The 22844-nt window shown below is 50.1% G+C and overlaps 1 protein-coding gene and 1 long non-coding RNA gene across 7 annotated transcripts in view; one reads left to right on the plus strand and one right to left on the minus strand.

Annotated features, from left to right (window-relative positions):
• The window catches only part of TCF20 (transcription factor 20), a 183637-nt gene that overhangs the window by 45001 nt on the left and 115792 nt on the right, over nt 1-22844 (minus strand). For all 6 annotated transcript variants that reach the window (XM_051834093.2, XM_051834095.2, XM_051834097.2 and 3 more), the window contains exon 2: nt 1065-6761. In XM_051834093.2, coding sequence (XP_051690053.1) covers nt 1065-6725 — 5661 coding nt within the window. In that variant the 5' untranslated portion in view covers nt 6726-6761. The remainder of the gene's footprint in view (nt 1-1064; nt 6762-22844) is intronic.
• Nucleotides 3131-22168, plus strand: LOC138844449 (uncharacterized). The gene is made up of 2 exons (XR_011380308.1): nt 3131-3260; nt 18540-22168. It is a non-coding gene; the product is annotated as an uncharacterized lncRNA (long non-coding RNA).

Raw genomic sequence — 22844 nt, forward strand, 5'->3', positions numbered from 1 at the left:
GAAAACAGAAGATGGCCCAAGTCCTTGTGCCCTTGTACCCGTGTGGGAGACCTGGAAGAAACTCCTGGCTCCTGGCTTTGGATCAACTCAGCTCTGGTTGTTTTAGTCATTTGGGGAGTCAATCAGCTGATGGACTACCTTTCACTCTGGCTGTACCTCTCTCTGTAACTCTTCCAAATAAATAAAAAAAAGAAATCTTTAAAAAAAAAGAAAGAAAAAAAAAGACATGACCCAAGAAAATTAACCACAAATGAATACATGAACTAGCAGTACTAGAGAAATAAAATATTCTAGAAGTAAATATAGTCACAGTATACCTTCAAGAGTATCCTAATAGATGCTAAAAAATGATTTTAAAAAACATAAAAAGCAGTTAAAGCTTATTATTTAGAAACAGAAGGACCTGGGAGAGGAAGTAACCTTTGAAAGCTCAAGCTATAGAAAGTGAATGCCCCTTGGAAGCAGGAATTGTCTGTCACAAGCTGTTGGAGTACTAACATGACTCTGAAACCTATAGGCACGTATTATTGATGACAGTAAAGATAAACACATTTGGTATGGGCACTGAGAGGCAGTAGTGTAAGCCACCACCCAGGACACCCACACCCCACATTGGAACATCTGGTTGGAGTCCTGGCTATTCCATACTTCAGATCCAGCTTCCCGCTAATATCCCTGGGAAAGCAGCAGATAATGGCCCAAGCACTTGTGTTCCTGTTACCTATGTGGGAAACCTGGATGGAGTTCCAGGCTCCTGGCTTCAGCCTGGCCCAGCCGCAGCTGTTGCAGGCATTTAGAGAATATGCCAGCAGATGGAAGCCAAGTGTACCCCTGTCACTCTGTCTTTCAAATATTAATACAGCTCTGAAAAGAAAAAAAGGGGAAAAAGAAAACCAGCGGAATAAAATCTTCCAAATAAGGTATTATTTTCTATCATTTGGGGATGGGGGCTCAAATTTAGAGAAATAATCATGAAGATATTTTAGAATTAAACAGCAAGGTCCAAGAAACAGACACAAAACAAGGTAACAAAATTCCCAATCTGGCAAGGGACTTCTACTCACCATCTCTCTGGCTATTTCCAGCGCTTCTTGCAGGCCGTAGAGCCTGCCGCAGACCAGGTAGATACCATTTGCCCAGAGAATACAACCCTCATGGACCCAAAATTCATTGCTGTCAAGAGGTAGTTCAGGGATCTGTAGCTCCGGCTCAGGGCCCCCTTCTGAGGTGGCGGGCACGGGGGGCTTTGAGTCCAAAGCAGTCTTCTCGCTGCTGCCCTCCGCAGCGGCTTTTTTACAAGGAAGCCCCCTGGACAGGGCCCGAGGGCCTCCGCCACAGTCTTCCGAGCGGTGGCGCCGCTTAAACCTGGGGTGCGCAGCCAGGCTCCTCTGCTCCTTCTGCTGTTGCTGCTCCTCCTCCTCCTCAGTGTCCGTCTTGGAGCCATTCGAAGCGCTTTTGTGCCGTACCTTGACTTTGCTCTGCATTTCCGCGGCCCTCTTAGGGGGCGGATTCTTCGGGAGAGTGGCTGCGTACTCTTGCGGATAAAAGGGCCCAAAGAGGTCGCCCATGTTCCGGTAACTGGCCCACTTGCCACAAAGACAGCAAACCAGGTGTCCCATAACAGACGACTCTGTCACCACAGGGCCCTGCAGCACAAAGGACGAAGCTGGGAGCACCTTGCTTTCAGTGCTGCTGGGGGGAGGGGTCAGTGACCTCTGGCCCTTGCGACCCCTCACCAATTTGGTCTGTTCTTCTTCTTCAGCATTGATGATTGTACACACAGCTCCGAGTTCACACTTATTCACTACATGGATGTAAGGGAAGAAAGACTTGTTCTTGGCGTCAGTTTTATCCAGCGGCTGGGTGGCGTACTTCAGTTTGATCTCAGGTTCTTGAGGTTCTACGATGGGAACTGCTTGTTTGGTTTTCCGCTTCCTTGGCTGGGCCCCAGGCTTCCTTCTCTCCCTCCGCTGCCTCTGCTTTTTTGGCTTTGGTTCTCCATCTGCAGAACCTTCTGGTATCTGCGGGGGCTGAGGTGGGGGAGGCGGGGGCTGCTGCTGTTTCTTCTGCTTATTCACGCTCCCAATGGGTCTCCCCTTCTTCTTTCCGGATGGGAAATATCCCTTTGGAGGGAAACTCTCCTGTTTAGGCGAAATCGTCACTGTATCATTCTCTTTCTCTTCAGCCTTGGGGTTTGTCTCGGGGGCCAATATGCCCACTGGGGGTACATTCTTTGAGTCAGTGAAGATTAAAGGTGCAGTCCCACCCAGCGGACCATCTGGTCTCCCTTGGTTACCAGGCTTCTGTGAGGTCACAGAGGCCATGGCACCAGGGGGTTCCTTTCCAGCAGCAACTGTCTCTGGACGTGTCTCTGTCTTCACTTTGTCGTCCCCACTGCCACGCCAGTCTTCTGAAGACCGTGAGAGAGGCTTCTCCACACTCAGCTCCTGGCGTGCTGGGCTCACCAGGTCAGACACCACCTCGCCTTTTCTCTTCTCCGTCTCAGCGTCTTGAATGGCTGCGCTGCCGCCCTCGGGAGGCCCACTCTTCAGAGACAGGATGTCGTCGAGCGTCACCGTGTCTCCCCCAGCCTCTGCGCTGTTCGAGGAGGCACTCCTCCTGATGTTTGGGGATGTGATCTTCTGAACTATAGCTTCCAATTTCAGTCCCCGTCCTTTCCGCGGGGGCAGTATTTTGGTCTTAGCAGGGCTGGTGAGGGTAACAGCAGGGCAATTTCTGTTATCTGGACTTGGAAGGTCCTTGGCAGACTCTCTCTTAGGGATAGACTTGATGTCCTGACTGTGAGAAAGATGGGCATAGGAATTGAATGCTTTATCAGCGCCTTCTTTCGGTGGGTGAAGGAGGCGTCCTTTATCATCAGTGTTGCTGTTCTTTACCTCCTGTGACTGCCTCTTACTGGGAATGGGAGAGATGAAGGAACGGACACGCCTCCTCATAATTAAGGGGTTTTGAGAAGAGTGGTCCTCTTGACCTGGAAGCCTCAGCATGACATTACCAGGTTTGGATGACTGTGCAGACTCAGCTAGTCCATGTCCGTCAGTCTCATGGGGCGGCCCATACCTTTTCTGATTGGACATCCCTGGAGGACCGCTGCTTTTGGCTGGAGAGGTTTGCCGAGAAAGATCCCAACAAGATTCTTGCTGCAACTTCTGGGAGCCATGCTTCAGTTCCATGCCTTTGTTGGGCAGACCATCACCAGGCATGAGACAGCGCCCGGCCTCCTGAGTGCTGGAGTCATGGTAAGTCCCTACCGGCGGGCCATACATCATACCATCCTTGTCATTTTTCAGAGGGCTCCGTACTCTGTCAAGAAACTGCTGCTGCCGTGGGCTCTTCCGGGGCCCCTCCTGCCGGTGCTGTGCTGCAGCGATCACGCCCTGAGCAGAGCTGCTGCTCCAGTCCTTGTACTCCTCTTGTTGCTGTTGGTACATCTGCCTCTTGTAATGGAGCTGAGAATTCAGACCTGTGGGGTCCCCATAGGCGTGAGCCCGAGTGTTTGCATGATAAGCAGAGGCCAGGCTTTCTGAATTGGGAGAAAAGGGAGCATGTAGAGAACTCCTGTTGGCCCTCTCTGAGAAAGCCATGTGTGGGTTCATGTGATGAGGGTCTCCCCCTGGGCCTCTGCTCCGCCCAGGAGACATCTTCAACTTTTCTGCAAAGTCATGATACTGAGAAGGAGACCGACCCCTCATACTTTCCCGGCCACCAACCCTGCTGGGGACCCGACGCACTGGCGTGGGTCTGCTGTCCTGGGGACCGTAGTCTGAGAGGGAATCGTGGGCTGCTGCCCCTGGACTGGCATTACCACGGTAAGACTCGTGCTTGATGCTGCTAGGATGGCAGTGGTCTCCAGACTTCTTGTTGTTGAAACTAGCTTGGGATTTGGATTGTTCAAAGTCTTCCTCTTTGATCTGCCCGCTCTGGGATTTCAGCTTTGCTTCCATGGATACCAACCCACCTGGAAGAATGACGGACTGACTTAAGTTTGGGTTCAGACGTTCATTCCTCCCAATTCTGGTGTCAGCACCCATGTGCGCCAGGGAGTGGGCCCCTGGGTCCCTGACAATCTGTCTCAGTGGAGAAATGTCACAGATCACGGATCTTCTTTCAGAGAGGGAGCCTCCGGGCTCATGGGCTGATGATGGAGGCTCTAGTTCAAACTTTCTGGGAATTGGATAGTCAGCCAAATTGATCTGCTTCAGTTCAGGAGCTGTGCTGCCAGCTTTCCTCTCCCAGGGGCCCCAGTGAGGGTTTTCTAACAGGGATCCAATGCTTTTGTTCAGTAGGCCCCTGCTGGCTAATTCATTGGTTTGACTGACTAAGACATTGGGCCTTGAGGTTCCTTCTAGCCCGGCAGCCATCCCCTGGTGCTCTTGAGCACTCCTGGAGTATCTCCTGTCCGGGTGGTGGTGGTAACCTTGGAGCACTTCCTGCAGGAGGCTGGGGAACTTCTCGTTTCTACCCTTTCGTTCCCCATGGCCAGTGAAATCTCCCTTTTCTTGCCCTGTAGGATACTGAGGGAAGCTGCTGACATTTCGCGACATAGCAGACCCAAAACTGTCTTTGTAACTGTAGCGCAGGCTTCCGGGGGATTTGCTAGGCTCGGTCCTGCCTGTGAACGCAGGCCCCGCTGCAGTGTGGCCAGCCTGGCCATTGCCCTCTCCATTGTGGCTGGAGTTGCTATCTCCGTTTTTGCTTCCTTTGCTCCCTCCTCCTGGAGGCTCCGGCTGAGGAAGTGGGGCAAGACTGCTTTCCTTGGCCGCACCGTTGCTGGGGGGCCTCTGAGTGGCTGCAGGATCATCCTCCTGGGAGCCTTTATCTTGTCCACCAGGCTTTTCTACCCTACTTGCCATGGTTTCCCGGGAGACAATTACCCCAACCGTCTTTTCATTGACTTTTGGGTTCCCCTCAGAGGACAAGGCTGTGTCCTTGACACTTGGCGAGGTGGCTTCTTCTCTGGCTACAGGACTGGCACTGAGTCTGGGGGCTTCGTTCTGAGCACCTTGTGCGGGTGAGGAGCCAGCTTTCTCCGAGGCCCCCCCCTTGTAGGTGGTGTCAGAACTGGTGCTCTGGCCACTCAGCTGCCTCACTCTCTCCCCTTGATCCTCTGAGCTGCTGGAGCAGCCGCCGTCCAAGGACTCTGCCAGAGGGGACTTCAGCTGTTCTTCAGGCTGTGAGGAGCCCTCAGAGTTTGTGCAACTGTCCGCTTTCTTAGAAGATGAGGAGGGCCTCTTGGAAGTCTTCTTCTGAGGTGTCAGGGCATCTGAGAGTAACATGTGCTGGACAGTGTTAGGAAGATTGGCCACTTGAGTACTCAGGGCACTCAGACTACTCAACCCAGGATCTGTCAGTCGTTTCTCTGGCGCCCCTTCCAGTCCAAACCCTTTGAGGCCTGCAGCATGAGAATTAGGACTGGGCATCATGGATGGGGTTGGACTGAGCTGAGGCATTAACTGTAAAATTCTGTTTCTGGAACCCATGGGCACACTGCCTTGCCCGCACTGGAGATTCTCTCCACTCTGCATGAGAGGAGATGGAGTAGAGCTGCAGCTTGGAGACTGGACCACCGAGGCAGCCGGAGAAGGGTTAGAAATGGGGCTGAAGTTCTGGTGGAACTGCATGGGGGACCTCACAGGAACCTCGGGCTGGTTATACTGCCCCACCTGGCTCTGTAGGGGCAGCTTGGTGGCAGCGTTGGTGTACTGCATCACGTGCTGAGCGGGGTGCTGCTGCTGCTGCTGCTGCTGCTGCTGCTGCCCCTGCTGGGTCCCTTGTGGAATCTTTGCCTGTTCGAAATTTTTCATGGATTGAGGCTGATAGCTGTAATTTGATTGTGTTCCATAAGCCTGTGCATTAGACCCCACATTATGGCCTTCATACTGGGACCCAGCATTCACGCTGTAACTGCCATCATAGCTCTGTCCAGACTGACTGAAGCGCTGTGGGGAAGGGAAGGAGGAGGAGGAGGAGGAAGAAACAGAGGACTGGTAGTGTTGGCCAAACTGACCCACTCTTAACTGGTAACCAGCCGCAGAGGATGGCAGAGTGGAAGGCCGCTGCATGGGCTGGAGATGGGACGAGCTGGACGCCGGCTGAGCAGTGGCCTGTGGCAGAGGCTGATGGGACTGGTAAAGCTGCTGCCTCAACTGCTGTACTTGCTGCTGCTGCTGCTGCTGCTGCTGCTGCTGCTGGCTAGAGGCCTGCTGCTGATACTGAGCACTCCCTGGGGAAAAGGGCCCCGTGTAATCCTGCTGATAGTGGGACACACTACCGAGGGCAGAGTGCTGGGCTGGAAACTGGCCCACGTGGCCCTCACTCCCGTACTGATTGCCAAAGCTGCTCCCCTGGGGGGGGCCGTAGCTCTGCACAGGCCCAGAAGGCCTTCGTTGAGGAGGCTGTGGGGTTCCTGTTGCCACGGGGTCTTTGTTGCCTGCCATGTAGTAAAAATCTCCAGCCTCTTTCCTAAACCCCTGGTAGCCTTGGTGGCCAGAGGTGTCACTAGCCATTGCTGCAGCAGCTGCTGCTGTCCCTCGACGGCCACCACCACTGCCGCTGCCGCTGCCGCCACCACCTGCACCTCCAAAATTCTGGAACATCTGGGCCTGGCGAGGGCTGAACTCTTCTATCCGGGATGAGCCGTGTACCTCCTGCGGGTAGCTCTGCTGGTTTCCGTGGTAACTGCTTTGCTCCCGGAAGGACTGCATACTGTTCAGCAGCACAGCAGCGGGCCAGCAGCCCTCCTGGAAATGGAAAAAAATAAAGACATCAGACATGGGTCTCTACATACAAGTAAAATCAAGTCAAGACGATGGAGGGTATAGGATAATTCAGACGTCCAGGTGAAGCTGTCCAGTCTGAATTTCAATTCCTTTTATTCCTTATCCTGTCCATTTTTAGACAGGCAAACAGCAGAGAAATGGCCTCAATGTGAGGCAGGAATCTAGGCAGAGTGAAAAGAACACTGGATGTATGCAAATTTAAGGGGTTTTTTTTAATAACTTCATTATCAGACAAATGAGCCCCCAAATTCAAATGGGTTTTTAAAAAGGGGTTTTGTTATTACTAGAAATGAAAAACAGCAATACTTGGAATCTTCCAACTATGGTGGGGGAGGGGTGAGAAAAACCCAATTTTCTTTTCTTTTTTTGCTTTCATGCATGAGATTGATCACTGCACTGGCTGCTTGCCTCACTCCCTACACTGAGAAGATGGAGCTGGCAGCTTTACTCTGATCACCGATGACCCATGCTGACCAGTGCACACAGGACACTTCCCTCTTCTCACTTGGGTTCCCTCCGCAGCAGTCATCCACATAAACTTTGGGCTCAACTTCTTCTTGATAACACACTGTGACAATGCACCCCTCTCAAATGCGCACCTCAAATCCCAGATACAAAGGGTTAGACTTAAGCCAGAGTGGCAGACACTATTCTTTCAGATCCTGTTCAGGGGTTCACAAGAAGTCCTGGCAGCTTTAAGGCCCACCTGGCTCACTGCTTGCCGACCGGGTATTCACTAAGTGATTGCTGGCCATTACTGTGAGGGAAGGAACTGAAACGTGCACTTGGAGGGCAGCAAGGACAGAAAACAAAGTAAGAACTGAGCAGGCTGAGGACCCAGATTCCTCCCAAGCCACCTGACCGGGCTACCACTTCCTCTGGTTCCTAGCCCATTTCATGACGCAAAGATGCTGCCTTTCCCTTTGCCTGCGCCTGGCTTCTTCCCGGAGTCAGAGATGAACAGGACAAGGCCAGACTTGAAATGACTTAAAATCAATTGTTTAAAGAAGAGGTTACGAAGCACACATAAGCTAGGGTAAGGCACTAACAGTTTTCCCACAACAGTTTATGCAGCTCATTTTCTTAGTTTCTCTCAAGGGGAGCTGAAAACAGCACTGCCTGCAGAAAGTTCAGTGATCCTTTAAAAAAACTCAGCTTTACCCCTGCTCTGACTGCCCGCCTACACTCTGCTCCAGCCTGATGACCACTTTGCTCCTGGAACACACTTCTACCCAGAAACTCTCCAGCAACTCTGCTCTCGCCTACCATATTTCCCTGAGAGCTGCAGGACTTGCCCACTCGCTTCCTTCCAGTCTCTGGGCAAGCACCACCTGGCTGATACGGTCTTTCCTGGCCATCCAACAAATTAACAGTTGCCCCACACCCTCATCCTGCCTTTTTTTTTTTTTTTTTTTTTTTTTTTTTTTTTTTTTTGACAGGCAGAGTGGACAGTGAGAGAGAGAGACAGAGAGAAAGGTCTTCCTTTGCCCTTGGTTCACCCTCCAATGGCTGCCGCGGCCGGCGCACCGTGCTGATCCGATGGCAGGAGCCAGGTACTTCTGGTTTCCCATGGGGTGCAGGGCCCAAGCACTCGGACCATCCTCCACTGCACTCCCTGGCCACAGCAGAAAGCTGGCCTGGAAGAGGGGCAACCGGGACAGAATCCGGCGCCCCGACCGGGACTAGAACCCGGTGTGCCGGTGCCGCAAGGCGGAGGATTAGCCTAGTGAGCCGCGGCGCCAGCCCCTCCTCCTGCTTTATTCCCTACCCACACCTCAGGGCTGACTTACTCACAATAGACAGAAAACTCGACTTGTTTAGTCTGTCCTCCTCCAGTATGTAATCTCCTTAAAGAGAAAAGACTGTCTGTTCCTTGCTGTTATCCTCACATCATAAGACAGTAAGGAGCACGTGGTAGGCATTCTAGGTGAATGATTAAATGGTGTAGAGAACCAGGCTAGAACTTATATATTCAGAGATGGGGCATGGAGCACAGTGAGATAAAAGAATTGTAGGAAGAGACAATGGGAGAATAACTGGTCTAAAAGGCAGAGAGCTAAAGAATACCAAAAGACTTTGCCTATAAAATCCTCCAGGTCTGTTCCAGGGTAAAACACCCAATTTTGGTTTGCACGAGGACCATAAGGAAAGACTTTCAAAAAGCCGACATAGATCACAACAGAAGATGGTCAATGATCCCAAGTGTTACAGCCTGACACACTTCTCAATGAAATATCTTGAAGTGTACTTCCCTAGCTATTAAGTTTGATTACATGGTCACATGACTCAAAGTCATCTTTAAAAAAAATTTCTATTTGAAAAGCACAGTGAGAGAGAGCCAGATAACAGAGAAAGAGATCTTCCACCTGCTGGTTCACTCCCCAAATGGTCCCAACGGCTGGGTCTGGGCCATACCAAAGCAAGGAGCCAGGAGCTTCATCTGAGTTTCTCAGATGGGTGGCAGGGGCCCAAGTACTCGGGTCATCTTCCTCTGCTTTCCCAGGCCCAGTAGCGGGAAGCTGGATCGCAAGTTCAACAGCCAGGACTTGAACCTGTGCTCTGATAAATGATGCCAGCATTGCAGGAGGTGTATTAACCTGCTGCGCCACAACACCAGCCTCTCCAAGCCATCTTGAGAAATATTCACAAATAATGGCAGACACCAAGGGAACCACTTCTCCGTCTCTTCAAAGGCCTGTGCAGGACACTGCTGCTTCTCGGTTCCAGCGGATCCCCGGTGACTTGAATGCTCCCTGCAGTGCTTTCCTGATGCGGCTCTGGACCTCCACGCACCGCCTCGTTCGATCCTCCCACCACCACACTGACATCCTCATCCTGCAGGTGAGGAAGCTGCAGCACAGAGCTCACAGACTTCCTGAACAACACGACCCGTCACCAGTGTGGCAGCTCCTACAGGCCACGCTCTTCAGCTCTCTGCTATGGCTGGGAAAGCAGTGGAATGTGGCCCATGTGCTTGGGCCCCTGCACCCATGTGCGAGACCTGGAAGAAGCTCCTGGCTCCTGGTTTCAGCTCCAGCCGTTGAGGCCATTTGGAGAGTGAACCAGCAGATGGAAGGTCTTTCTGTCTCTCCCTCTCACTGTCTGTAACTCTACCTCTCAAATAAATGAATAAAATCTTTAAAACCACAACAACAAAAAAATAAAAACAGCTCTACCCATGTGTTTTAAGTGGTAAGCCACTGCTCTGGTTCTTAGTGGCACTGGTCTTCCTTAGATGTGGGGGGAGCTGTATGGGGACTAAGTTGAACAAAAATATTAACGCTGGTGGTTTAAATTAATGAAAAGCTTGAGAACAATTTCTCTATCAATTACATCTTATTTAATTAATCCTTCTGGAAACAAGACTTCTGAAGACGTGAGTGTGTGAATAAGGCTGCTGTTTGCCTACATAGGGGCCACTGAGAGCGAAAAACCACCAGACATCAGGCTGCTGGTCACTGAAGGAACCTGATCTCCAGATGGGAAAACAGACCAGGTCTGCTTCAGGCCTCCCCTGGCAGGTACGGCACAATTCCTCCTGCTGCTATGGTTCTAGTTTATGGACTAGAAGAAAAATGACTACAGCCAATACTTCCTGCAGGTGCCAGTCAAGCTAAATATTCCAAGTGTACTGAAGCAGCTGAGTACCAGAAGGTGGCTGCCAAGGTTATCTTTTTCAGGAGTTCCAAGTAAAGTGATCAGGAAAAGCAAGTACACCAGCAACAGAGAATGTGAAGTGAGGGGCTGGCGCTGAGGCGTAGGAAGTTAAGCCTCCACCTGTGGTGCCGGCATCCCATATGGGCACCAGTTCAAGGCCGGGCTGCTCCTCTTCCTATCAAGCTCTCTGCTATGGCCTGGAAAAGCAGAAGGCTGCCCAAGTGCTTGGGCCCCTGTACCCACATGGGAGACCCGGAAGAAGCTCCTGGCTCCTGGCTTCAGATCAGCTGCAGCCATCTGGGGAGTGAACCAGCGGATGGAAGATCTTTCTCTGTCTCTCCCTCTCTGTAACTCTACCTCTCAAATAAAATCTTTAAAAAGTATAAATTGAGAGTCTATGTAATTTTACCATGACCACAAAAAATGAGTTAGAGATCACTCCAACACTATCCCACCATTTAAAAAAACCATCAGTGTAATCTGTCTTAAATTACTGTGATTAATAATGACAAATGCCTGAGTTTCCTTAGCTGCTTTCACAGGCCCAACACCACTCTCCTCCATCAGGCTCCTCCCCCTTTCCAGGTACCGGTGTCCTCTCTCGGTTCAGATTTCTTTTTTTTTTTTCTTTTTTTTTTTTTTTCTTTTTTGATAGGCAGAGTGGACAGTGAGAGAGAGAGACAGGTCTTCCCTTGCCGTTGGTTCACCCTCCAATGGCCGCCGCTGCAGCCGGCGCAGCGCGCTGATCCGATGGCAGGAGCCAGGATCCAGGTGCTTTTCCCTGGTCTCCCATGGGGTGCAGGGCCCAAGCACCTGGGCCATCCTCCACTGCACTCCCTGGCCATAGCAGAGCGCTGGCCTGGAAGAGGGGCAACCGGGACAGAATCCGGCGCCCCGACCGGGACTAGAACCCGCAAGGTGGAGGATTAGCCTATTGAGCCACGGCGCCGGCTCTCGGTTCAGATTTCATCACTGCTTGCTTCTGTTTCCTTCCTCGCCTTTAAAGTAAAAGGCTCCAATCCTCAAGACACTAACAGAACCGGCTGCTGCAGGTTTTGGCCCTTGTGTGGGAGGTAACTTCAGTCTGCCCCCAAGGCCTGCTCCTTACTCTCCCATTTTCACACTAATCTACTCCTAGGGCACCACAGGGACTAGGCACAGGCTCTGCCACCTGGTCCAGCTTAGCTGGTAAAAGGCAGGACCACAGTTAGAAAGGGAATTATTCTGGCTCCCACTCTGGAGATTGAGGTCGGCTAAGTAAGACTTTTTACCAGTGACTGCAACCACAGCTCTGGGGGCAACCTGCACATTGGGCCACTTTTCTCTTGCCCTTCAGGCCTAGGAAGTAGATTCTAGAACCTCTTTCCAGCACGGTTCTAGGTTAGTTTGTAAAAAGCAGCACGAGAGATCTGGAAGGTGGAAGAAAAGGAGGGGTGGGTATTCCTATAGGCAGCCGCAGCACACACGGATGTGCGGGGCTTTCCTGTGACTCCTAAGAACCACGGTGCTGGTCCTTCAGTCTGAGATCTTCAGGAGTGGGTAGCCTGACCACCCCAACCCCAGTTCTTCCAAGCCTGGGTAAACCCTTAGTTCCTTCATACCTGGGATAGATTCTCATTTTCTGAATGAACCCTGAGTGATGCAACTAAACACTCTTCAAATACCCAGTTTTGAATGCGCCATCTGTTTTCTACAGGGACCCTGACTGGTGCAGTTCTTCTCTCATTCCTAGGATTTCCAAATAGACTATTTTCACTTGGGGAGTGAGAGGCTTCTATTCCATGCAATATGGCATACGATAGGGACTAAAAATCCTCAACACAACATCCAGAAATACCAGACAAAATTAAGAATGTCCAAGGCTCAAAACTGGATGGGTGGGGTACTGCAGTAGAGTACAGCAGGCAGGTGCAAGGCTCTGAACACCAGGTACGGGACAGAGTCTGCAGCGCTTACCGACCATATGGTAAAGGTTTTAACGTCCACAGAGAAGGAAGACGCAAGCCCTCTTTAAGTGGCAGTGGGGGAAACACATCAGTCACTCCACATGTAAAGACTGTGGGCAGTGTCATTTCTAAATGGAATAATTTATTTTTTTTAGTATTTTATTTTTTAAAAAGATTTGTTTATGGGGCCAGCGCTATTGTGTAGCAGGTTAAGCCGCTGCCTGCAAGTGGAGTAGCTAGGACTCGAACTGGTGCTCATTTGGGATGCCAGCATCATAGGCAGTGGCTTTAGCTTCTATGTCACAATGCCAGCCCCCTGGAATAATTTCTATAAAGGCGATAAAACATTTATTTTCATGCAGTCACCAACTCATTTTTCGTGACAAAGATGAGCCTGTTCTTTCCTCAGCTGAGCCAGCTTCCTATGACCGCCCCCCGAATGGCCCCAAACACATCTCCTCCTCAGATTTCCTCTAAGACATCCCCTCCCTGGGACACTGCTTTCCTGTGTCTGCCCTGCTCCTCTGCACCCCTGCCACTGCCATTTTCATCTTTTCTGGCTACAGAACACCTCCAGCACCAGTCGCCAGTAAAGAAAAGAGCTTTTCTCCACCTGTTCTTTGACAGTGTTACCCTCCCCACAGGCCTGGAAGCTCTCTGGCACCTGCCCAGCCCAGTTTCTGCTCCTCCCCACTCTCTCACAAGCCTGCCAGTCCCCTCTTTGCTCTCACCTTGGGGCCTTCTCTGAAGTATTGCCAGGTCTATAAGTCCCTTCCTTTCAGGTCATATAGTTCTCAGAATCTTTTTTTTTTTTTTTTTTTTTAGATTTTTATTTATTTATTTGACAGGTAGAGTTACAGACAGAGAGAGAGAAAGACAAAGTTCTTCCTTTCATTGGTTTCCTCCCCAAATGGTCGCAACAGCAGAGCTACACTGATCCAAAGCCAGGAACCAGGTGCTTTTTTCTGGTCTCCCATGTGGGTGCAGGGGCCCAAGCACTTGGGCCATCTTCTACTGCTTTCCCAGGCCACAGCAGAGAGCTGGATGGGAAGTGGAGCATCCGGGACTCGAACCAGTGACCATATGGGACGCCGGCGTCACAGGTGGAGGATTAACCTAGTGTGCCACGGTGCTGGTCCCTGCTCTCAGAATCTTAAGAGCTCCTGAAAAGTGATCTTTGCTGCGAATCTTCCATTAAGCAGAGAATTTGCTGATTTTACTTTGTTCAGTAAAAACAAACTTAGTAAGTATATTTACCTTTAACCAGTATCTAAGGCATATGCTGCTGATACAATAATTACCAAGGCCAGTGTTGGTGGTGTGGAAAGTTAAGCTGCCACCTGTGACACCAGCATCCCACATGAGCACCAATTTTAGTCTCATCTGTTCCACTTCTGATCCAGATCCCTGCTAATTTGCCTGGGAAGACAGTGGAAGATGCCCCAAGGACCTGGGCCCCTGCCACCTATGATGGAATGTCAAGCTCCTGGTTGCAGCTGGGCCCAGCCCCAACTACTGCAGCCATCTGAGAAGTGAACCAGAAAATGGAAATTTCTCCCTACCCCCACCTCTCTGTAATTCTGTCTTCCAAATAAATCTTCTTTTAAAAATTAAGCAACTGCTATATATCAGGCAGCATGGTTTCACATATATCTCAATTAATGGATAAAGGGGAAAATCCAAATAAATTATAATTTTCCAAAAGTCACTCTTCGAGGACAGGCTGGAACAGACACTAAATAATTCAAATTCTTTTGATTCAGATTCGTAATACTTTCTTTGACTGCACTACTAACTGAACAGGAAGCACTCAAGTCCATGCTTTTGAAAAATCCTAACCAACCCTTGGATCAGATCTGCACATGCTGCGCTCTCCGCTATATGCTTCATGTAAATGTTAACGCATTTAATCCTAACCATGATCTAAGAAGTTTTAGTTCAAGTTTTTTAAACTGAGGCTTCTTCAACCACTGGTTCATCCCTCGAATGCCTGCAAACAGCTGGGAGTGGGCCTTGCCAGGAGCCAAGAAACTTGATCTGGGTCTCCCACAGGGGCAGCAGCCAACCAAGCCCTCATTACTACCTCCCAGGATATGGACCCAGCAGGGCGCTGGGATCAGAACTCGAACCAGAACTCGAGCCCAGGCACTCCAACGCGGATGCAGGGATCCCAAGTCTGCCTTAACTGCTAGGCCAAATCCCTTTCCCTCAGAGAAGCTACACAAGAAGCCTCACAGTAACTACAAGTTACTACACTGTGTAGAGAATGCTCACCTCGGAATCCAGTCTGTGTCTGGGAGAAGCCTGCCTTGACCCAGCAGCGAAACAATGCCGCTATTCTCACAGACTTAGATTCGTTCTAGCAAGGAATCTTAACATTTGCTGGAATTCCAGGGACTGCTTGCACCCAGATGTATCTGTACCACTTGCTTTATGTATGTGCAAACATGGGCTCTTCCTTAACACACTGAGCACACACATCTCCCAGTGACTGGGTCTTTCACACTCTGTTCTGTCTGCCTACGGGCGGAGCCATGCTCTTCATCAGTGACTGACAGTGCAATCAGGCCTTTGCAGTAACAGGATGTGCTGCCAGTGCCGGCACACTTTTCAGCTTGGGAGTCCAAGAGCAACCTGGAGGCAGCTTAAGGAACCGACTCAGCTGCAATTCCCAAGTCTGTTCAACACCTCTCTGAAGGTTAACACTTTTACACTAGCCAAATAAGCTACCAAAAGCACCCACCTGCAACCATGAACAAATACAGGTAGGCAAAAAGCAGGGGCACAAATTTACACCTATCAAAATTTCCAAAAAAGTTAAAGTGATATCCCATTTGGTGAAGGAATATAAAAAACAACTGAAGCGAGTATCAAAAACAAATGTTAGGAAAAGAAATTGGTAATGAAGTCTCAACGTAACTAAACAAAACCCAAAATATCAACATCACTTCAGTGACATCTTTAAGAAAAAACCACTAGCAGAAGTCTCCTCATCATCTGAAAAGTGATTAAGCAAATCATGTCCATCCACCTGCAGAAGCAGTACATAATCACTCAGAGTCATTCTGAAGATTCTGGCATCACGGAAAGTGCTTATGAAGAACAGCGGCATGTGAACTTGCTTATGTACTAAGATTTTATCTAGAAATCAGGCAATCATTTAGTCCAATGTCCAAGAGAATGATATAGGGGTCGGTGCTGTGGCGCAGCGGTTAACGCCCTGGCCTGAAGCGCCAGCATCCCATATGGGTGCTGGTTCAAGACCCAGTTGCTCCACTTTTGATCTGCTATGATCTGGGAAGGCAGTGGAAGATGGCCCAAGTGCTTGGGCCCCTGCACCCGCGTAGGAGACCCGGAAGAAGCTCCTGGCTCCTGCTGCAGACTGGTGCAGTTCCGGCCATTGCGGCCATCTGGGGACTCTGCCTCTCCTCTGTCTGTGTAACTGACTGTCAAATAAATAAATAAATAAATAGTTAAAAAAAAAAAAAAAACAAGAAAAGAAAAGATAGGGCCAGCATCCCATATGGGAGCCGGGTTCTAGTCCTGGTTGCTCCTCTTCCAGTCTAGCTTTCTGCTGTGCCCCAGGAGGGCAGTGGAGGATGGCCCAAGTGCTTGGGCACCTGTACCCGCATGGGAGACCAGGAAGAAGCACCTGGCTCCTGGCTTTGGATCAGCGCAGCACCGGCCATAGCGGCCATCTGGGGAGTGAACCAACAGAAGGAAGACTTTTCTCTCTGTCTTTCTCACTGTCTATAACTCTACCTGTCAAATAATTAAAAGAGAGAGAGAGAGAGAGAGAGAGAGAGAGGGAGAGAATGATATAGAAAAATGACAATGTTTTTGACTATCCACAGTGGTCGGATTGTGGATATATTTTCTCCCTTTCATTTCTATTTCTACTAGTGTTTGCACAGAAAATACCACTTTAAAAATTTCATTAGCAGCCAGTGCTGTGGTACAGTGGGTTAAAGCCCCAGCCTGCAGTGCCAGCATCCCATAGGGGCGCTGGTTTGAATCCTGGCTGCTTCATTTCTGATCCAGCTCCCTGCTAATGCACCTGGGAAAGCAGTGGAAAAAGTCCCACATCCTTGGGCCCCTGCACCCATGTGGGAGGCCTGGAAGACTCTTGGCTCCTGGCTTCGGACAGGCTCAGCTCTGGCCATAGTGGCCATTTGTGGAGTGAACAAGCGATGGAAGACCTCTCTCTAATAAATAAAATAAATCTCTAAAATAAATTTCATTAACCTCATTTAAAAATTGTCCTTTACGGTATCTCAATAATATCTTTGCTCTATCTGCTCCTATTGACAGCAAAGCACTTCTCTGCCCAAGGAGAAGAAATGGAAGCACACGAGATTTCACAGGTCCAGAGGCAGGTGGTGAGGGAGAAACTGGCTAGACAGTCTCAGCTCCAGAACCTGGAGCCCACACCACGCGCACACCGTGGACACTGTGGTGCCCAAGACAGTGTGCACACAGACACTGGCACAGAACTATTTCTCAGAATCAGGTCTAAGAAGAAATGAATTCCACCCCCCAGAGGACAGGCCTATTTTCAGACATAATCTCCAACAGCTAAGAGGCTGCAGCACCCTATCATCTGCGAGCTTCTGTGACTGCAGAGTGCCATGAAATCTGCTATGAGAGACCAAAGCCTGAGCCTCATGCCTTCCAAGTCCGCCTTACAGTCACAGGGGCATTCCAAGAGAGACACACAGACCAGGAGAGCTCCCGTTTGTCAGTTCACTCCCCAAATGCCCACAACAGCAGGCGCTGGACCAGGTGGAAGCCAGAATCTGGGAACTCCATCCAGATCTATAGCTTGGGTGCCAAAGACCTAATTACCTGAGTCAGCACGGCTGTCTCTCAGGGTCTGCATCAGCAGGAAGCTGAAGTCGGGAGCAGAGCCTGATATCAAATCCGGTCCTCAGGGAAGCGACACAGGTGTCTAACTACCAGGCCAACCACCTGCTGCCCATCATTTTGGAGAGCCATATCTGTTAGCAGGAAGGTGGGTTTTTCTTAACTATTGAGCCTCAGGGTTCTAGGATGTCACTCAATTTTTCCCCCCTTTTTAAAGGTTGTTTGGGTGAATACTGTCTAAACCTTCACACAAAAGAATAACATAAAGCAATCACTGTTGCCACTTTCAGGCAAAAAGTGTGTTTCATTTTATAATTTATTCAAATATAATGTTGAATTAAAATTCAAAAGACACCAAGGATTAATCCAAAGCAGTAGCGGGCCAAAGCTCTGACAAAAATCACAAACTTTCTGAAGGACCCAAAAGAAGACTTCAACACAAAACATACCCCAAAACCCCCACAATGGCGTTGGATTAAAAAGTGCCAGCATTATAAAGTCTCCACAGATTTCATTTACAAAACTAATGGAGTTCCAATCAAAATAGGGTATTAAAAAATTCTGAATAATTTAAACATTCAGAAAAATGCAGAAACAGTTCACAGAGCTCACATCCCCTACCCCACTTTTAAGATGGCCCATCTGACAAGGGTGTCTGTCACCTGCTCTGTGACCAATACTCACAGACACACAATCCTGTATGGCTTTTCCTGACCTCTCTTGAGAACAGCTGAAGACACGAAGCCCCAGCACCCCCTAAACACTCCTGTGATTATCTCCCACACCAAAGACTCTCCTACGTAATCAGCATGCAAGCCTCCACGTCAGCAACCAACACTGAGGGGCCAGCGCTTTGATGCAGCAGTTTAAGTCACTGCCTGCATTGCCCACATCCCATGTGGGCGCTGGTTCAAGTAGGCTGCTCCACTTCTGATCCAGCTCCCTGTTAACTGCCTGAGAGAGCAGCTGAAAATGGCCCAAGGGCTACGGCCCCCACTACCCATGTGGGAGACCCAGATGAAGTTCCTAGCTCCTGGCTTCAGCATGGCCCAGCCCTGGTTTTTGCAGTCATCTGGAGAGTGAACTGGGAAATAGAAAATGTCTCTCTCTCTCTCTCTCCCTCTCTGTAACTATCTTTCAAATATATAATAAAATAAATCTTAGGAAACAAAAAAGAAATCAACATTGACCCTACACTACCAACTTCATCCACAGTCTCCATCTGAATTTAATCTACAGTCCCAATACCATCTCTTTTTCTTTTCTGGTCCAGGATCCAGCCCTCGCAGGAGCCACGTGTCACCAGTGCCCACTACTCTGGTCCAGGATCCAGCCCACGCAGGAGCCTCACTTTCCTCAACTGGAGATCAGAAATGCCCCCACTTCCACTCTTCACGGTCAGCCCTTAATGTAACAAGGCTTCATGCTGTTCTGAGGACCACCACGGTGCAGCCCTCAGAAGGGAGTTTCTCTCAGTGTCTCAGGGCCCATGGACCCACAAAAGCCAACTGTGTACTTTCACAAGCCTACTAACAAGTGACACACACCTTACTGTTTGAGAACTATTGGGAAAGGCCAATATTATGAAGGTCACAGAGAAACCTGAATTTTACTGCAAGTCTTTGGAGTTCTGACCTACAGAGTGCTAGTTCTGGCTTCAGTTCTTCAATGGCCAGTCCGTTCTGTGGAAAACAGACTATGGCAGAGGCAAGAGCAGAAGCTATTTTGGTAGTCTGAGTAAAGAATGTTGGCTGCATGGGTGAACTTCGTGTTGATGGCGAGGTGGTGATATGTGGTCAAACAAAGGACACATTTTGAAGTTAGAGCCAAAGGAAATTGCGAACAAATCAGGAGTGCATGTGGAGGGCACACCGATGAGAGTGAGCAGCAGCACTAGCTGACACCACTGATCCATGAACTTTGCAGGTGAAAACTCAGGCCGTCTTCACAATGACCCTGTGAGGCAGGCAGGCAGAGCAGACGATGCCGGGAGAACTGCCCACCACCTCGACGCACTCACTGAACCTGAACACCAGCAGTGGGCTCGGGGCCTGCACCCCAGGGCCATCCTTCAAGGAGCATCTGGGAACGTGGCACTATACACAGAGAAGGATGAGGCCAGCGGTGGGCCAGGAATCAAAGAGTGCTGGGGCTGGCATGCTGATGTAGCCCACGTGGATGCCGGCTGGTGTCCCAGCTGCTCTACTTCTGAAGCAGCTCCCTGCTAATGGTGCGGGAAAGCAGCAGAAGATGGCCCAAGTGCTTGGGTCCCTGCTACCCTGTGGGACCCTTGCAAGAAGCTCTTGGCTCCTGGCTTTGGCCTAGCCCCAGCACTGAAAGATCTCTTTTTTGGTCTCTCCCTCTCTCTGTAACTGACTTTCAAAAAAATAAATAAATCTTTAAAAGAAAAGAGTGCTTTGCCAGACACACTCCCCGTGAGGTTTCACTGGAGAGGAGACATCAGGTAGACAGCTGCATGACGTGATCACAATCTCAGAAGGTGGAACAGAGAACGAGAAGGTCACCAGCACAGAGACAGGACGCAACGCAAAGGAGCTGATGAGGTCACCCGAGCTTTCTCCAAGCTGCAACTTGTGAATCAATTTAATGGGTCATGATTAGCAGAGAGAGCGAGAGCGAGAGCGAGAGAGCACAGAATGGAAAAAGAACAGTGTCCGTGACCCACAGTAAGATGAGAACTGTTCTGGATTCTACCTGAGTGCATAAACCAGTGTGGTTATGTTTGTACCAGGCTGGCATCTGGTATGGCTGTAAAAAGATTTAATGCTATTGGTCTAGCGATGAAATATAGAATTGATCCTTGAATCATGCCAACACTTTAAGGTTGGGAAAGAGAAAAAAAAGAAGCCAGAAAAAGGAGAATGAAGGGAAGGGAGTTAATAAGGAAGGACAGGCAGGGTAGGTTCCCACAGTCATAAATACGACATCCTGCTGCGGGTCATCTGGCATGATGAGAGCTGTACACAAGTGACACGGGAAGGCGAGGGGAGCACAGAGAGTGGGTATTCTCCCAACTGAACCCAGAATCAAAGAAGAGGGCAATATTAGATTTTACTTTAGACCCAGAGTTCGAGGAGACGGCCGGATACCAGTGCAGAACTTCTATCAACAGCAAGTAAACAGTTATTTCAGGGGTGGCGCTGTAGCGTAGAGGGTAAATTTGCCACCTGCAGTGCCAGATCCCATACTGGTGCTGGTTCAAGTCTCAGCTGCTCCACTTCCCATCCAGCTCTCTGCTATGGCCTGGGTAAAACAGTGGAAGATGGCCCAAGTGCTTGGGCCCCCGCACCCACACAGGAGACCCAGAGGAAGCTCCCAGCTCTTGGTTTCAGATCAGCAAAGCTCTGGCTGTTGTGGCCATTTAGGGAGTGAACCAGCGAATGGAAGACCCCCCCCCCCCCCCCCGCTCTCTTTCTCTCTGCCTCTCTAACTTTTAAATAAATAAATAAATCTTAAAAAAAAAAAAAAGCCCGTTATTTCATTTTAAAGCTTCTAGTGCGTGCTGGGCCTTTTTCTATGCCTGTGGAAACACTAACACACCACCTTGCCCTGCACATGCTCACACTGCGAGAGAATACATCGCAATGCCGTTGAGGTCAGTGTCACAGGACAGAGGCCAACAAGCCAGACCAGCACACAGGCAGCTCCACTCTGGCCAGCCCAAACCCATCCCTCTATCGACACTGAGTTCTCCACATCTGCATTCCTACCTCTTGACTTGTGCTTTGCTCCTACCCAAAACACTCCCCAGACCACGGTCACTCTTCGAGGTCATCTGGCATCCTCACTAAAGCCTCCTCTCAACTGATCACCACTCCGTTTGGCGATCCTTTCCTGAACAAGGACAGCATTTCCTGTCTGTACACCACCTGGTGCCCAGTTTCCTGCCTTGTCCTGTTCCTATGAACGTGTCATCCCCCCAGCAATGCTGTACATCACTGAAGGTGCCTAACCCATCTGACAGTTACAGGGCTCAATGCTTGCTGCCTGCCTCCCATCCACGTATCAGCATTCTTACAGAACACCTTCGGACCTGAACCCCTCACTGGCTCCTAGTCATCAGCACAGCACGCAGACCAGACTTGTCTTCCATCCTGCCACACAGCCTTCCCCTTCATGGCCTCCCAAACACCCTAAGCCTGGGGCAATGAAGGTCAAAACTAATACCTAACAACAAAGATGCTTAGAGATGACATAAAAACGGAGACAAATATTCACCAAACTGTTGACTACAGATGTCTTTCAGGTGGGATTACAGGAGTCACCTTCCAGAAACTGGTGTAGCTAATGTTAATTTTAAAACAAGTAAAAAGGAAGAAATATCATAACTGCAGCTACTTTTTACTGACTGCTTAAACGATGTGCCAGACAACATATTACAGACTCATTCAGTCTCTCTCTTTTTTTTTTTTTTTTTTTTTTTTTGACAGGCAGAGTGGACAGTGAGAGAGAGAGAGAGACAGACAGAGAGAAAGGTCTTCCTTTGCCGTTGGTTTACCCTCCAATGGCCGCCGCAGGCGGCGCGCTGCAGCCGGCACACCGCGCTGATCCGATGGCAGGAGCCAGGTGCTTCTCCTGGTCTCCCATGGGGTGCAGGGCCCAAGCACTTGGGCCATCCTCCACTGCACACCCGGGCCACAGCAGAGAGCTGGCCTGGAAGAGGGGCAACCGGGACAGAATCCGGTGCCCCGACCGAGACTAGAACCCGGTGTGCCAGCGCCGCAAGGCAGAGGATTAGCCTAGTGAGCCGCGGCGCCGGCCCTCATTCAGTCTTAACAATTCCATGGAGCATGTGCTATTAGCCACTGTTTGAACGAAGAATCAGAGGCTCAAAAGGCTGAACTCTCACAAGGTTGTATGGCTCATCAGTGAGTCAGGCTGGGACTGAAGTCCAGGGCTAGTCGACCGTGCTCCTCACTTTCACTGCTCCTACCCATGCTCTACGTACTCCCCAGCACACCTAGCATGCGCCTTTGGCGGCCTTTCCTTTGTTGGAGCTGCTCCTTCTGCCTGGATAATACTAGCTTTGCTGACATACCCGTCAGCTTCAAGGTCCAGCACAAGCCCCACTATTTACCAGACACCTCCCCTAAACTGCAAGCCACGGCATCGCCACTTGCATTTACTCCTTCAATTCCCCCACACTGTAGGACCTTGGTTCTCCTGCTGCTAGGCACATAATAAACACTGCGTAAGTTAATACCAACCGCTTCTGACATCCTGACAAAAGCAAAGATTGGGAGTGGGGCGGTGGTGTGGCGCAGCAGGTCAAGCTACTGCGTGGGACATCCATACTCCATATGCAGTGCTGGTTGGAGTCCTGGCTACCCCACTTGCAATCTACCGCCCTGCTAATGGACATGGGAAGCAGCAATGATGGCACAAGTGCTTGGGGCCCTGCCACCCGAGATCCAGGTGATGTTCTGGGCTCCTGGCTCTGGCCTGTACAGCCCTGGCTGTGACAGTCTTTTGGGGAGTGAAGAAGCAGGTGGAGCAGCCAGGAGTCAAACCAGCACCTATATGGGACACTGGCATTACAGGTGGCAGTTTATGGTGG

This window comes from Oryctolagus cuniculus, chromosome 11 (assembly GCF_964237555.1).
Source record: "Oryctolagus cuniculus chromosome 11, mOryCun1.1, whole genome shotgun sequence".
Taxonomy (NCBI): domain Eukaryota; kingdom Metazoa; phylum Chordata; class Mammalia; order Lagomorpha; family Leporidae; genus Oryctolagus; species Oryctolagus cuniculus.